This window comes from Mustela lutreola, chromosome 18 (genome assembly GCF_030435805.1).
Source record: "Mustela lutreola isolate mMusLut2 chromosome 18, mMusLut2.pri, whole genome shotgun sequence".
In the NCBI taxonomy this organism is placed as follows: domain Eukaryota; kingdom Metazoa; phylum Chordata; class Mammalia; order Carnivora; family Mustelidae; genus Mustela; species Mustela lutreola.
The window spans coordinates 28,102,130-28,116,755 of record NC_081307.1 but is presented as its reverse complement, the minus strand read 5'-3'; the positions used below and the strand labels follow the sequence as shown (position 1 = coordinate 28,116,755).

The 14,626-nt window shown below is 49.8% G+C and overlaps 1 protein-coding gene across 2 annotated transcripts in view; it reads right to left on the bottom strand.

Annotated features, from left to right (window-relative positions):
* ENPP6 (ectonucleotide pyrophosphatase/phosphodiesterase 6) overlaps positions 1–14,626 on the bottom strand; it is a 108,344-nt gene that overhangs the window by 18,270 nt on the left and 75,448 nt on the right. For both annotated transcript variants that reach the window (XM_059155918.1, XM_059155917.1), the window contains exons 4-6: positions 6,817–6,958; positions 5,907–6,086; positions 2,756–2,893 (exon numbers count right to left, since the gene is read on the bottom strand). In XM_059155918.1, coding sequence (XP_059011901.1) covers positions 2,756–2,893; positions 5,907–6,086; positions 6,817–6,958 — 460 coding nt within the window. The remainder of the gene's footprint in view (positions 1–2,755; positions 2,894–5,906; positions 6,087–6,816; positions 6,959–14,626) is intronic.

The following is a 14,626-nucleotide window of genomic DNA, read 5'->3' as shown; positions in this document are numbered from 1 at the left end:
GGGACCTTGCGTGCCTCATTCCGCAGTCTCTGTATCACATTTGTCTTGTGACTGTAGCCGCGGGTCAGTCCACATTGCAGCATAGTGCTAGAACTTAGGACCAAAGTGGACTTGAGGCAGGAATTTTCTAGCCACACTGCTAGAAACTGTTAGAAACTGCTGTTTCTGGATGAGACCTAGGAGGAGGCTTGCTACTGGGGTCTGGGCAGAAGTGGATTAACGAACGGTGCAGTTAGAGAAGCTTAATCATCAGGGCTTCTCACTCTCATGCATTTCTTCTGAGTCCCTACACCTAATTTTTTTTATATATCTTTTTTGGATTTTATTTGTTTATTTGACAGAGATCACAAGTAGGCAGAGAGGCAGGCAGAGAGAGAGGGAGATGGGGAAGCAGGCTCCCTGCTGAGCAGAGAGCCCAATGTGAGGTTCGATCCCAGGACCCTGGGATCATGACCTGAGCTGAAGGCAGAGGCTCAACCCACTGAGCCACCCAGTGGCTATTTTTATACTCATAATTACATATTTTTTTCAAATTTTATAATTGTCAGAGTTCCATGAAACCGGTATCGGCCTCTGAATCTGGGGTTATATTTTTTGTTCCCCAATAAAACTAAGAGACATACAAAAAGAAGCCATACCCTTTCTTTTCTGTTTGGGATGACCTGAGGGATGTGATGGTTTGGGCTGCAGCAGCCATTTGGCAACCCTGAAGAGAAAGCCAAAAGAATGGCAGAAGAGCTGACTCGGGGTCTTGATATGACTGATATGATTGACCTGCTGGATGAACGTCGACTTCTAGTTATATAAGGTAATAAGACTTCATTATTTAAGGCACATGTATTCAAGTGGTATATGAATGATAACGAGGAGCATCTTGCCGATACTTCTAGATCCCCCGCCAGTGTGTTTTAGTCACTCCCTGGAAAAACATGCATCTCCTTGCTGGATGTGCTACTGCTAAGACTCTTAACTTCCAGAAAGCACTCAAAGCTAGAGCAGCTTTCCTGGTGCTCATCCCATCCTACTGGAGGCTCTGGGGCCTCTCCTACTGGAATGGAGAAGGCGTCTCATTAGTTGTGCTGTGTCTTTGGCTTTGCCACTCTTATTCATCTTAGATAGATGGCTTTCCCATAAATTACACCAAAGCACCTCAATCGCCCCTTCCTATCATGAACCAGCTTCTCAGTGCACTTGATTTCAGCTAAATATGAGAAAGGAAACAGGAGAGGCACATAATAATCCTAAGAAATGATTGCAAGGTACCCAGACTGACCCTCATCACCTCTTTGCTTTGAACAAGTCAAAGCTTTCCACCAGAACTTCCTAAACTGAGAAACTTTCAAAATGCAAGCCCTGTTGAGTGATTTGGGAAAGCTGGCTATCCAGAACACAGCCGTGTACACACCTAGCCAGGTCACATAATCGACTGCCCGTGTGTTCGTGCAAAGTTGTGAGCAAACCACTGTGCATGAAAATCCTGGGAGCCCAGAATAATCTCACTCCGGGAAAACATCAAACGGTGTGCTAGAATGAACAAAGAAGTGTGAGGAGGCACAGAGGGAAATTTACGCTCACATGGTGTGGAAGCCGAAGCCCGCTGATTCGGTGGGCCCCGCTGGGTCTCAGGACTGTGCAGACTGACAGCTCTGTCTGGGTCTCTTCTGTTTCCTTGGTGACCAGATACTCCTCTTTGAGAGCACACAGGAATGACTCAGTCCTCCTCAATGACCTGGTTTCACGTCAAGGAACACTCATTTTTCCACACCTAGGTCCCTAGACTTCCATCCATTTGCCTGATCCGTCTTTCTGCTGATCATCTCTCTGGCAGATAAATGCTAGTCCTAGGCCTTAGATCTCATTGGCGTCGACCAACGACCCCCAGGTGCCAATACCTACCTTTCTCTTTCACCCTGCAAGTTGGTCTCCAAACTTGGCTAGGATAAGCCACGCCCTCTCCGTGTACTGATTCTAGATCAGCCTTGACCCCGGTTCCCCTGAAGGCTGGGGGGGGGCATACCAGCCAGCAATCCGAGGTTGATCAGAGAGCCCAGTGAGCTGGCCATCAAGGCAGGCAGGCTGGAGCTGCTAAAGTCCATTTTGTGCAAGGCAATGAGGTTTGGAACCCAAACGCAAGGTAATCTCCTCTACAAAATCCAGCGGGGAACCTGGATCTCTGCACTTGCGTTTGCCAAACATTTTTTTTTTTTTTAAAGATTTTATTTATTTGACAGACAGAGATCTCAAGTAGGCAGAGAGGCAGGCAGAGAGAGGGGGAAGCAGGCTCCCCGCTGAGCAGAGAGCCCGATGCGGGGCTCGATCCCAGGACCCCGAGGTCACGACCTGAGCCGGAGGCAGAGGCTTCAACCCACTGAGCCACCCAGGCGCCCCTGCCAAACATTTTTCTTAAAGGTGAAAGCAAAGCTGAGCATCTCCTGGATTTCCACTGCCCTAAAGCAAAGGCTTTGGTTCACGGTAATTGTTGCACTTAAAACTGAATCAGTTACATTGTAAGCCTGGGTAATTGAGTTAAGGGCAGTTTGTTAAAATATAGTGAGTCTGGAGCCACGATGTCTGAACAGTGGCTCTGGGTCCACGTCTGCCATTGTGTGTCTACAAAGTCACCGGATTAAGGCGACTTGGGCCTCTAAAGGTAGGAGAAGGCCACGAAGGGCACTTAAGTGAAAACAAAATCTTTAACGTGCAAAAGCCGAGTAATTATTTACCTTTGGGTGTTTGACAGAATTTGTATAATTACCTCAGTTATGAACCATCCTTCATCAGCCACTAAGGTCAAAGGAGAGACAAATTTCCCTTTCTTGTAGTAGAACCTGCTCGGTATGGCTTCTTTCTCGTAGACAGTCATGTGTTCCACTGTTCTCAGTTTGTCATACACCTGCAGAGAGAACAAGAGTCAGCAGTTTGGCATTCTCTTTCTTAACCATATATGAATATTTACAGCACATGCAAGAGAGGGAGAACTTTACAGACCAAAGAAATGACCAAAGCACCTGATACATTTGACAACATAAGAATGAGGAACTTCTGTATGTCTCAGAAAACAAGGTGGGTTCGTCTCTTAAGGCTGAAGATCCACACATCCTGTGACCTAAAAAGTTAGCCGTGAGGAACCTAGCAAGAACCCTTCACACTCGTGCACCGGGAGACACAGAGAGGGACATAGACTGTAGACGGGAACAGCCCAAATGCCCAGCAACTGTGGAAGGTAGAAATGACTCACAAGGTTCTCTGGGGGAGATACTATACAGCAACGAACAGGGACAGATTACAGCTCCACAAGGCACCTGCCATCATCTCAGGAATCTCAGTTTGAGAAGACAGAATGAAGCAAGTTGCAGAAGAATACAGACAGGATTATTATTATTATTATTATTTGCGGTTTGAATAACTATAAAACTAAAGAACATAGGCAGTAAAACTATAAGGAGAATTATGGAAACGATAACTTCATACTTTTCAATATTTTATAATAATTGTCTACTCAACAGTTAATAAAAAAATTACGGAAGCTTGTCTATGTCAAAAACTCTATAATAAAATTAAAAGGCAAATAAGGGGGTGCCTGGGTGACTCAGTGGGTTAAGCCTCTGTCTTCAGCTCAGGTCATGATCTCGGAGTTCTGGGATCGAGCCCCACATTGGGCTCTCTACTCAGCGGGGAGCCTGCTTCCCCCTCTCTCTCTGCCTGCCTCTCTGCCTACTTGTGATCTCTCTCTGTGTGTCAAATAAGTAAATAAAATCTTAAAAAAAAAAGGCAAATGAAGAATTGGTCTGCCTAATGTTAAATATAACAAAGATCAAAGAAAGGGGATTTGTCCTTTGACTTGACCTAGAGCACATCTTATCTGCACCGGAACCTTAAAAGTATTAGTCATCTGTCTGCCCTTCATTACACTGTTAATTTCATGATGAGGGGTGTAAACTCTGCACATATTTCCAATATCTTCCAGCCGCTTAAATATTTATGGCTGGCATTGAAATCAATGGACTGATGTTGACTCATTGGCCCTTAGTCCAAGGAGGCCCATCTTTCTGGGTGGAGGCGAATATAAAATTGAGTTTTTCAGCTCACATTTGGAGAATTAGCCTTGAGGCTTAAAGCAGAGCATTTCTGATGACCCCACAAGTGATGATTTCCTACTTGAGAAAATTCATTGTTCTTAAGGGAAGTGGGACGCATCTGCAGCCAGATTTCGGATTTGTGAAAAATCCGATGACACACACCGGGTTGCACAAACTGTTGCGCCCATCACATGATGAACTGTCACCCAAACACAGTCCCCACTGTGGAATAATCCACCAACTGCTTCGGGCGGCTCAAAGCCGCCTGGCTAGAACGCCGTCATGTTGGAAGAAGCTCTCCCGGCTCGTAAACTGCCTATCCTCAGGCATTCTGGAGGCAGCCTATCCCCCGAGCGCCAAGCTGGAGACGGAGATCATCTTCCTCGCCAAGGAAACAACTTCTTTGCAAGAAGCCATTTTCTGGGGGGCCTGCCAATGTGTAGAGCACTCCTCCTGGCTTCATACTGAGGGATTTCAAGAGCTGCTGTACAAATGGTCAGCACCTCTGCTTCCTGACCACGGAACTTGAGTAAAAGTGGCGACCACCTAGGAAATGGGACAAGGCTGGAGAGGAGCGGCACTGTTGGCAACTGTGTTACTCCATCCCCAAATGGACAGATCTCGGTCTTTGATATGGGAGCAGGCAGGAGGAAGTCGAAAGTACCAGAGGAGAGACGCTGGCCTTCCGTGGGCTGTGCGCATCCACACCAGTGAGCTTCCACTGTTAGCCACAGTCATGCTATGAGGATGGGTGGAGGCATCAGGCTCCTAGGCCAGTTCCTGGCACCTTGGGGTTGGCACTGCCATGGACAGCAGTCTGAGCCTCCCCCAAGAAAGTGACCCACCTCCTGGTCCAGAGCACGAAGTGTTCTCTGGGAGCGGGTGGACGTCCCAGAGCTTGCCCTAGAATGTGACAAGGCAACATGGGGTGAAGCAGGAGGACCAGATGCTGTTTGTCCCTTATTTTCTTATCATGATTTGCCAAGTACTGCAGATAATTATGGTTTGGAGAGAAGGGTGAGAAACGTCTCGCCATCTCAGAGTGTTGAGCAGGGCAGTGCATGTGGAGAGCACCCCCTTGGAAATGCCCCCACTGCAATGGTGATCACTGTAATAAGTGGCCCATATGTCATCCTTGAGGTGGGCCCAGCATGGTTCTGTGGGTTTCTAGCAGCCCAGGAGGACAGCTCTGATGGCATCGCCACCCACGTGGACTCGGAAGGAAAGCAGAGGGGTTGGGTCAGGGAGCCGTGGGTTACTGGTTTGTGATCGGGCAGGGATCTGCACCCAAGCAGCGTGCCTCCTTAGATAAGGAGCTGACCTATGACACGCACAGCCTCAGCCCCTGTTCATTCATCCCGTTCCTATCTCCAGTTCCCTGATGAAAACAGATCAGATGGGCAGCTTTGCTCTGAAGAGCATTCTCTGCATGCATCCGCTCTCCCCGGGGTTTGCCTGGGAAGCGCCGCATTTCAGCCAATAAGAACACAGCCCTACTAAGGGCTAAGAGCTTAACATGCCAAGCACCGCACATCCTTTATCTCATTTAATTTCCACCAACATCTGTGGAGCAGAGTCCATCACACCCATTTCAGAGAAGAGAGGACACACATGGGAGGAGGGGCAGCTTGGCAGAGGTCAAGGGAGCGCGAGGTAGCTCACGTGCCCTGGGCGGCGCACCTCCCGGCATGGCTCCCTGCTTCAGCGCTGAAGCCCCAGGGCAAAGATCAAGTGTGGAGCCATGGGAAGGGGGCGTGTTTCAGCCCCTCCCCCACCCAGACCCCCCCCCCTCCCCATTCCTCTCCCTCCCATCAGGGAGCTTCTTGCCTCAGAGTGCTTCCCAGGGGCTGGCCAGAGGCTCACGACAGGGCCTCGGTCCTTCACTTGCTGCAGGTCGTTGAGGCTGATGTACTTATTGAGCTCGATCACTTTGTCCATCCAGAAAATGTCGGTCATCCCATGATCTGAGAAGATGATGACATTGAGGTGCTCCTGAAGCTCCCGCTCCTGTGGGCGGACAAAGGCCATCAGGACAGTGACCCGGCAGAGATGCGCTCACTCGGGCAGGTCTCGTAAACTCTTAAGTTACGGGGGGCAAGGATCCTCCCTCACTCAGAGACTGAATCATCTCCTCTTCTGCCCTGATGAGACCGGCTGGACGTCACCGTTAGAAGCACCCAGAGGGGGGCAATGCGAGAGCACACTCCCCTTTCCAGGAGTGCTAGAAATCATCCCTCCTGGGCTGGAGCCCTTCGAGCTACTTTGTCTGCTCTCCGCTCCGCTCCTTTGGCTCTTTCAGCAGACCTGTGTGCTAAGATGGGAGCTGTCACTCCCCCATTCCACAAACGTGGAAAATAAGGCCCAGGAAAGCTTTACCTTGTTGAGCGTCAGCAGGCAAGGGGGTGGCAGGCTCAGGGACAGAACCCAGGTCTGGTCTCCACGCCCGCTTGGACCTGGTTCACAGACTTACTAGGTTTGGTAAAGGACCGTGCTGGCTAACAAGCCAGGTAGGACGCCAATCCGGTCATTTCAGTCCTGCTGGGCTGGTCGTAAAGCAAGGGATCCCCTGGTGTCTGAGCAGGGGTTGGGTGAAGAAAAGAGCCCCGTCCCAGCCTGGTGCTGGCCTCGTCCGCCAGGACCAGCGAGAAGGAAGACGCTGAGGGCTTATGACAGCCAATGAGGCAGGAAGAAACTGACAAGAGGGGAGCTCAGCCTCGTGGTCCTTGTCGCCAGTTACCTGGATCCACGTGGTCATGTACTTGAGGACGGTGTCCACGGCCTTCAGTGCGTCTTTCCGCTGAGGCGATGAGGGGCCGTAGTGGTGGCCTTCCACATCGATGCGCTCATAGTATATGGCTGCCAGGTCCGCCCGGCCACTCCTGGAGGGAGCAGAGTGAGAGGGATGCGGGTCAGGGAGGCCCTCAGCAGCTTTCTCCCCCTCCAACCAGCAGTCCTCTGTGAAAACCCTAGGGTCCCCAGGCCCCTGCTGTGGGCCAGGCAAAGCTGACACCTTAAAACAAACATGGTGATCGCCAAGGAAGAAACATGACCGCTGCATCTAGGCCTGACAATCCTGAGCTCCTCGGTGCAACACTCCGAGAGCATGGTCAGGGGACATCTGTTCTCTGGGCTCATGTGGCATCACTCATCATGCCCCAAGAGCTGGAAGGGGCAGTAGTGGGCAGGGGACAGTTCTCGTAGCTCTACTCTGCCACCCGTTGTCATAAGATCAGAACAACTAGAGGCAATCATTTGAATCACAACTGTTCGATTATTGCTGGACCTGAAGGAGTTATCTAAATACGACAGCAGACTGTGTGTTCGACCCTGGAAAGAAGAGGGTAGGCTTTTCTAGCATGGCCTGGGGGGAGGCAAACAGGTCAGCGTCCAGGGCCTGCTGTCAGCAGACACTGACATGAAGCTGACCCTTCATAGAGGAAATGAACCGTCAGCTCCAGGGTGAACATAGAGTGAATTCTAACAGTGACCACACTTCTGTGGGTCCCAGGGAGACCCTGGTTCTGGAAAAACTCTCCCTCTGGGCCAGAGTGCTGATGATACTGATAATGGCAGAGTACTAATAATCCAAGCTCTTGATGCTGGGCTAAGAATGACCAGGAACTAGTGATCTCAATTGGAGCAGGAGGCCTGCAGAGCCAGGGAGGGGAGAAAAAAGCGGTGTGAGGTACCTCCCTCCCTCACACAGGGCTTTCCACCACCCCCCGCCAAGCTTTGCCCACGACTTCCCCCCAAAGCATCGAAATGAAACAGTCATCAGGCTGATGATGACGCTTATGACGTGAGCAGTTATAGTGACTGACAGAAGTTGAAGCAATGCAGAAGAAATTCAAGCTAATTCCTTTGCTTGTGCTTTACAGAAGCTAATAATCAATACTCTTGGTGGAATCGCCTTATTTCTCCAGAAGAGCCATATTTTAAGGGCACACACACCAATGAGATGGTGTGGTGTCTCCCGATGAGTCTGCCCCAACACTTGGAACATGAGCAGTAAAAGAACGTGTGACCTCAGAGCCTGCTGTGCCTTGGGTCTTGCAATCCACAGAGGAGGGAAAATTGCCTCCCGGAAGTTCAGAGAATGTGGTTTGCACGGCCAGAGTTCAAAACAGCTCTCACGCCTCCTCCAGGTCTCATGGGAGATGGTGCCTCTCCCAGGAAGCTGGCTCTGGTGCCCCAGGCTCAGCTGGGCAGCCCCCCGGGCGCCCCTGCGGCTCTCCAGGCTCATCTCCTGGTAAACGCTCTTCCATGCTGGGCTGTCGTTGCCTCTTGATGACTCTAAGCTGTGAAGCTCTTTGGGGGGATGTCGATTCATGCTCTATTGTAGCTCAGTTGTAGCCTACTGTATTTGGCATATAGTTGGTGCTCTATAACAGTTGAAAGTCTACTAATAGTAAGTGCTCAGTAAATGACACACTATGTTGAAGGCTTTTCCATCATTATTTAATCCTCACAGCAACCGTTTAGGATAGGAATGCATTGAACAGAGAGCTCAGTACAGTTGCCTGCATTACACAGCCAATGAGAGATGGAACTAGGACTCAAACCCATGTTGGGCTGACTACAAAGCCTGGACCACAACCACTAAGAACTCAATGGCCCACAATAATGGGGTAGCATTCGGCTTATTCTTCTTGTGGAAATGGTCCTTACTGTCTTATAAGAATCCCTTCTTGAAGGATAATGTGCCATGTCTGTGGGCTGGATTGTCTTGGATTTCTGGAACTACTATGTGAAGCGTCCTTATAGAAACGCATTTGAACATTTTGCAGGTGGGGAATAGGCCAGAAAGGATTCTAGGACATACTCAAGGCCTCACAGAGACATAGCTAGACCTGGAAACGTGAATCTCCAAGATCAGAACATTCTACCAGCCCGGGTTTTTGAAAGTCCGTGTCTACTCCTTTCACTACACCGGGGATGGTTTTCAGACAATATTGCACCTAGCATCTTCCTTCACTATGGTCCTGCTGGCCCCGAGGGCGTGCCCTTTAATGATGCTGTGACGTTCTAAGCATTCCCTGAGGGGCACTTATTTATGTTTTTGAGGGGACATTCGTTTCAAGTTAAGTGAAATTGCTGGTCGGGTGTGTTCTTTTTTTTAGAGCACAGCAAACCGGCCCTTCCTTAACAAATACCATTACCACTCTCCTCCTCCGCAACCAGGACCGGGTCAGGTGTTTTTCAAAAGTGATATTATCATTATTCATACCCGCTAACGTGTGAATGACTCACCCATCTATAGATGGTAGAGAACAAAAAGTCACTGCAAGGCCCGCAAGGGTGTGGGCGGCACATAAAATGTCTCGCCAGGAAATGGCACTTGCATACACATCCCTAAACTGCTGTGAGGCCCGTGTTGGTCACATGGCTAAACTAATGGACGCATGCAACCTTCCAGAAAATCTCGCCCTCAGATAAGTCTCAGCCTTTACATGCTTTATGCACTTGCACATGTAGCTGCTCAAGTGTGCGGGTTCACACACGGTATCCCGGGTTTAAGTGTGCGTGCTTCCAGGGTAGGGCTTGCATGGGGGAAATTTGCACAAACGGGCTGACAGTTGCTTTCAATTTCAATGACATGCTTTTAGGTCACTGCAACGCAGACTCTTCCCCTGAACGCAGCAGACCCTTGGCTAGTCTCCTGCAGGCTTTGCGCCGTACCCACAAATCTCTGTGTGATCGAGAAGCCAATGTCACGGATTCACCTGATGACTTCCTTTGAAGGAGCTGCCGACCCCAGGTGCCACGAACACTGGAGTTTGGATGCCGGCGAGTCAGGGATTTATGCGGGCGCCTTTGGAAAAGATTTCCAGGCTGGAGCTCCGTTGACTCGTTAGGGACCCAAGTCTTCGAGGGCTGAGAGCTCTTGCCTGTTTGTAGTTTAGCGGACAGACTGTTGGTCGGCAGCAGTTTTCCACATGGATCTGGTCTCCATCACGGGTCAGCTCATTTGTAATGGAGCAGCTGGGTGAGGAGCGATGGGTGGAAATGCCTGCAGACCTCTTGTTGGCCGTTTATAATTTATAGCTTTAAGGGGTCCAGGAACTGAGCCTAAGGACATGTGGCTGTCAGCCCAGTACTTGAGAGCTGCAAGGAGCCCTCAGCCCTAGGGTATCAGAGACACCCAAGTCCCCCATCACCTTAAGAAGCTGTCCGTATCTCTTTTCAGTGTAAAAGTTCATAACCTCACATCCGTTTTCCTGACTGAAGTGAGTTGGAAGGAGAAGACTTAGGGAGAGAGAAATGGGGGGCAATTCAAAGAAATGATCCAAAACGTAGAAATAAGGCCACCCAAAACAGCTGCCTGTCATGCCCCTGTCTAATAAACTTACTTATGGGTCACCAGATTTTATGACCCACTCGAGCCCGGACTGTGTAAACTTAGCTGTTACTCTGTAGGAAGCCAGTGAGATGAAGGTTATTTTCCCTGATGGAGAAAGCAGTCTCGAAGGTCATGGTCTGGTTGTCCTCTAAGTTGGGAAGCATTTTTGGCTTTTCATGATAATCGTATGCCATCGTCCTCTATCATTTCTTTCCTTCACACGTGTGCTTCTCACATTCTCCCTTCAAGCGGCCGGGTCATCCCCGGATCCCCTCAGAAATAAAGTGATTTGAACTTGGGCATAATTCTCACATACGTAGGTACTGAGCACATGACAGAAGTTAGTTTTGAAGATAACACTTCGATAGGGCATTGGAATTACACATATCTGGGTTCAAAGATGGGAACCTTGCTATGCGGGTGGTCTCGAGAACAGCAGAAATATCTGGAAGCCTCGAAGTGCCCTGTGAAGGACCTCCACAGAGGACTACACTGGGTATGAAACAAGCTGATGTCTGTGAAGTGCTGGACACACAGCAACAGGGAAGCACAGGGAAGGGGGTGCCTTCCATTTCTCTCTTCCTTCCAGATGCGGCCGGACGGTGTCAGCCTGTGTGCTGAGCCCCTTCCCTTAGAGTCCACGGGGAGGAGGGACAAAGGCCAGGACAATTGCACCAGCTGCCCGGTGGTCTGTGGAAAGAACCATCGCATCATCCAACCGTTCCTTTATGGCCACCAGCAGCCACTGATATTCTGGGATCCTAATGGAATTCCTCTGGAGCTGTTTTCCATAGAGCTTGACAATAGACAGGGGCTGTGTCCACTGCTCCCATTGGCCGGTTGTTATGAGCAATCCTTTCCAGAGGCAGCATCAGGCATCTCCTGGGAGTAGCCTCCTGGCCCCTCCAGGCCTTCAGAGCTGTCACCACTGTCAAAACTGCTGCCCCCACACCCTGTAACCCCCAGAGGAGCCACTCATGCCCCTTTTCCTGCCTGCCAAAGCATGACTAGCCTACAAACAGAACTTCCAGGAGGAAGTTCTAAGTGATGTGATGGCAAACAGCTTCCTGTTGTGGCTGTGTGGGTGGGGGAATCGCTTCACTGTCCCCGTGTGTGGAGTCATGGCAACTAACATGCCTGTGACCGAGGTCGTATACTGCTGGACATGGCAAATAGCAGGCAGACCACAATGGCTGCCAGTCCACCTCAGGCCCTCGTGAGCCCTGGGCCCAGGACAGCCCCACAGGGGTGACTTGGAAGGAGCCATCCCCTCCATCTGATTGAGTTTTGGGGTATGTCAGAGGTATGGGTGCAGACCAGAAGAAGAGCTGCGACGTTGACTCTGAAACATCCAGGCGCTTCTTGCTCCGACCTGGGCTCTGGCTCCACCACCTGCTAGCTGTGGGTGACCCGAGGCAATGAACGTAACTTTGGGAGAGTCAGCGGGCTCTTTATAAGAGGGGGAAGACGACACCTGAGCAGTCCAGTAGATGTGACAGCAGAACGGGTCAACGGCGATGGCGCCTTTGACACAATGCTAGCCGGTGGGTGCTGAAGACATGAATTCTTTTCATCTTCTCCTTCCCTCTAGGCTAGAGGCTGTCAGGTGCTGAGGTAGCATCTACTGTGGATATGACTTGGGTCAATAAAGCTTTATGAGGCCTGGAAGGCAATGCCCAGATCAAACATGGAAATGGGACTACCCCTTCCTACAGAACCGTGCAGCTTCTTGGCTGAGCTGGACCCTTTGCTGAAACGCTGTCCATAGGTCAATCTTAACTGCCTTCTGTAAAAACCTATCTATCCTCTATCCCATTCTCTCTGCCTCTCAGACTAAGAGCAGAGCAGAGCAGACAGAAACACTCTGAAAGCAGTACTGATCAGGAAAAATGTGTGTGTGCCTGTGTTTGCACACTCATGTGAACTCTAAGCACTCTTCAAATGATAGGTAGGAATTTTGAGACAGAGCTGAGCAGAAACCAAGAGGTAAGCTATGGAGTCCAAAGTTTGCTCCTAGTTTGTGGGCCATCTAATGGAAAGATAAATAATTAATGTGTCTTTGCCTAACACACAGAGCAAAAGAATTCAAACACATAGGTTAGGGGTGCTTGGGTGGCTCAGTCAGCTAAGGGTCGGACTCTTGGTTTCAGCTCAGGTCATGATCTCAGGGTCCTGTGATCAAGCCCCACGTTGGGCTCCATGGAACCTGCTTAAGAGTCTCTCTCTCCCTCTCCCTCTCCCCCTCATGTCCCCGCTCTAAATCAATCAGTCAATCAATCTGCATAGGTTGGTTAAAGGAGTTTCCTTCTTTTTCTTTGCAAGAGAGCCTAGCTCATCTTACTGCTTTCCACAGGCAATAGGTATCATCTGGTCTATTGTCTTTCTTCCTTTTATCCCTCTGTCTCATTTCAAGCCCTGACTAGTTTTAGAAATGGTGGCTCTCCAGCTTTCCAACCACTATTTACAGGGGCCCTTTCTGGTGACCCTGTTAACTTTGACAGTATGAAGAGTGACCCTGTTAACTTTGACAGTATGAAGACCCCACAAGACAATTGCACTGGCCTGATTCCATCCTGCCTTGGCCTTCACTGCCCAACTGCAGAAGCATTGTTCCCCGGTAGATCACATGCATGCCATCCCCCGGAGTTCAAGGCCTTTCGTGTAGACTACAGTGTGAAAAGTGCCAATTGAACAATGTGGTGGATGGCATCAGGTCACACCAGGTAGAGGCCTAGCCCAGGGCCAGCTTCTTGGGCCTGCAGTTCTTGGTAGCCTTTTCTGTCTAGGGGAGCCCAGTGCCTTTGCTAAACACAGACACACACACACACACACACCACTTAATCCTTCCCCTTTCTAAATGCTGTGCTCTAAGGTAAAGATGTTGTTCCCCAGTGTTCCAGAGCTTTGCCATGTTGCTTGAAAAGGGAAAAAGTAAAACTTCTCTAGAAACAGAGAAGCAGAACTTTCTCTAGGAGTCAGAGCCCAGCACTCGTTCCTCTAGCATGCTGTGATGCCTCAGGACGAGGAAGCCTGCTTGGATGGGCCAGCTAGCGGGCACTGGCTAACCTGAGCCTGTTGGGTCTGTGTGCCTCCCCACCTGCTGAATCACTGGGTTGGATACAGTGAAGGACCATTCGGCTGTCAAGGCAAGATGAATGTGAAAATGATTATACTCCCGGAGTGTTGGGTTCTTTGGAGGTATCTGTATGACAACTATGTTCTAAATGTTCATATTTAGTGTGGCCACAGTCTGTAGGGGCGGCCAGCTTTCTGGATATGTTGGAAACAGCACTGTAGGGACACAGAGCTATTCCAGGATTCTAGCTCTGCTCATCTGCTGTGCGTGTAGTACCCTGCTGCTCTGCACAAACTAGTTTGTAACATGATATTCCAGGCCATCACATGTGTGTGCGGTTTTCTAGCGCTTGTGGGCAAGGAAAAGAAAGCAGAGTAGGTAGGAGGCAGGATCGTATAACACACATGATTTACAAACCATATGTTGAAGAATATTTATTCAATAGTTAATAATATTTATTTAAAGTTCATTCTAGACCCTGTCCCTTCCCTTTTCCCTCCAGAAAAAAAAAAAAAAAAAATCTAAACTTTAAAATTTGTTACATCTCAGTTTTTAAGTATTTCAAACCTATTTTCTCTCCAATCTGTCAGAGCCTGAACCTTCCTGTGCCTCAAAGCACGCCCTCCTGGTAGGTTTCATGGAAGTGGAATTATTCTAAGAAGCAGCGAAGGGAGGGGTGTTGTTTTCTCCCTGTACAGTTCTGTGGGGGTGACTGGTGCTCCCTGCGATGTTTGGGGTGGTGATGGCAAGAATGGGATTCATAACTGGTCAGTTCTCTACCTGGGGCAATCTCAGCTATGGGCCAATGCATGCGGTTTCCACTGGTGAGTTGTACGCAGTGCCTAGGATCTGGTGGCCCTTGGAGTCTGCCCAGCTTTAAAACCAGGCTCTTTCTCCTGGGAGGATTACGGTCCTGCCTGGTGTCCAAACTGAATGCTACGGGTTTTCTGCCTTGATGCTACCCAGGAAGCCCACTCAGCAGCCAAGGCGACTGCAAATCTGGTCCTGGAAATGAGAGAGCTCCCAACATCTACGGCCTCTTGGTTGCTGATTACTCAGGTACAGCCCACCTGGTCTCCCATCTTGACTTCCACGTCTAGCGACGTCTGAGACAGCCTTGAGGCTTTCTCC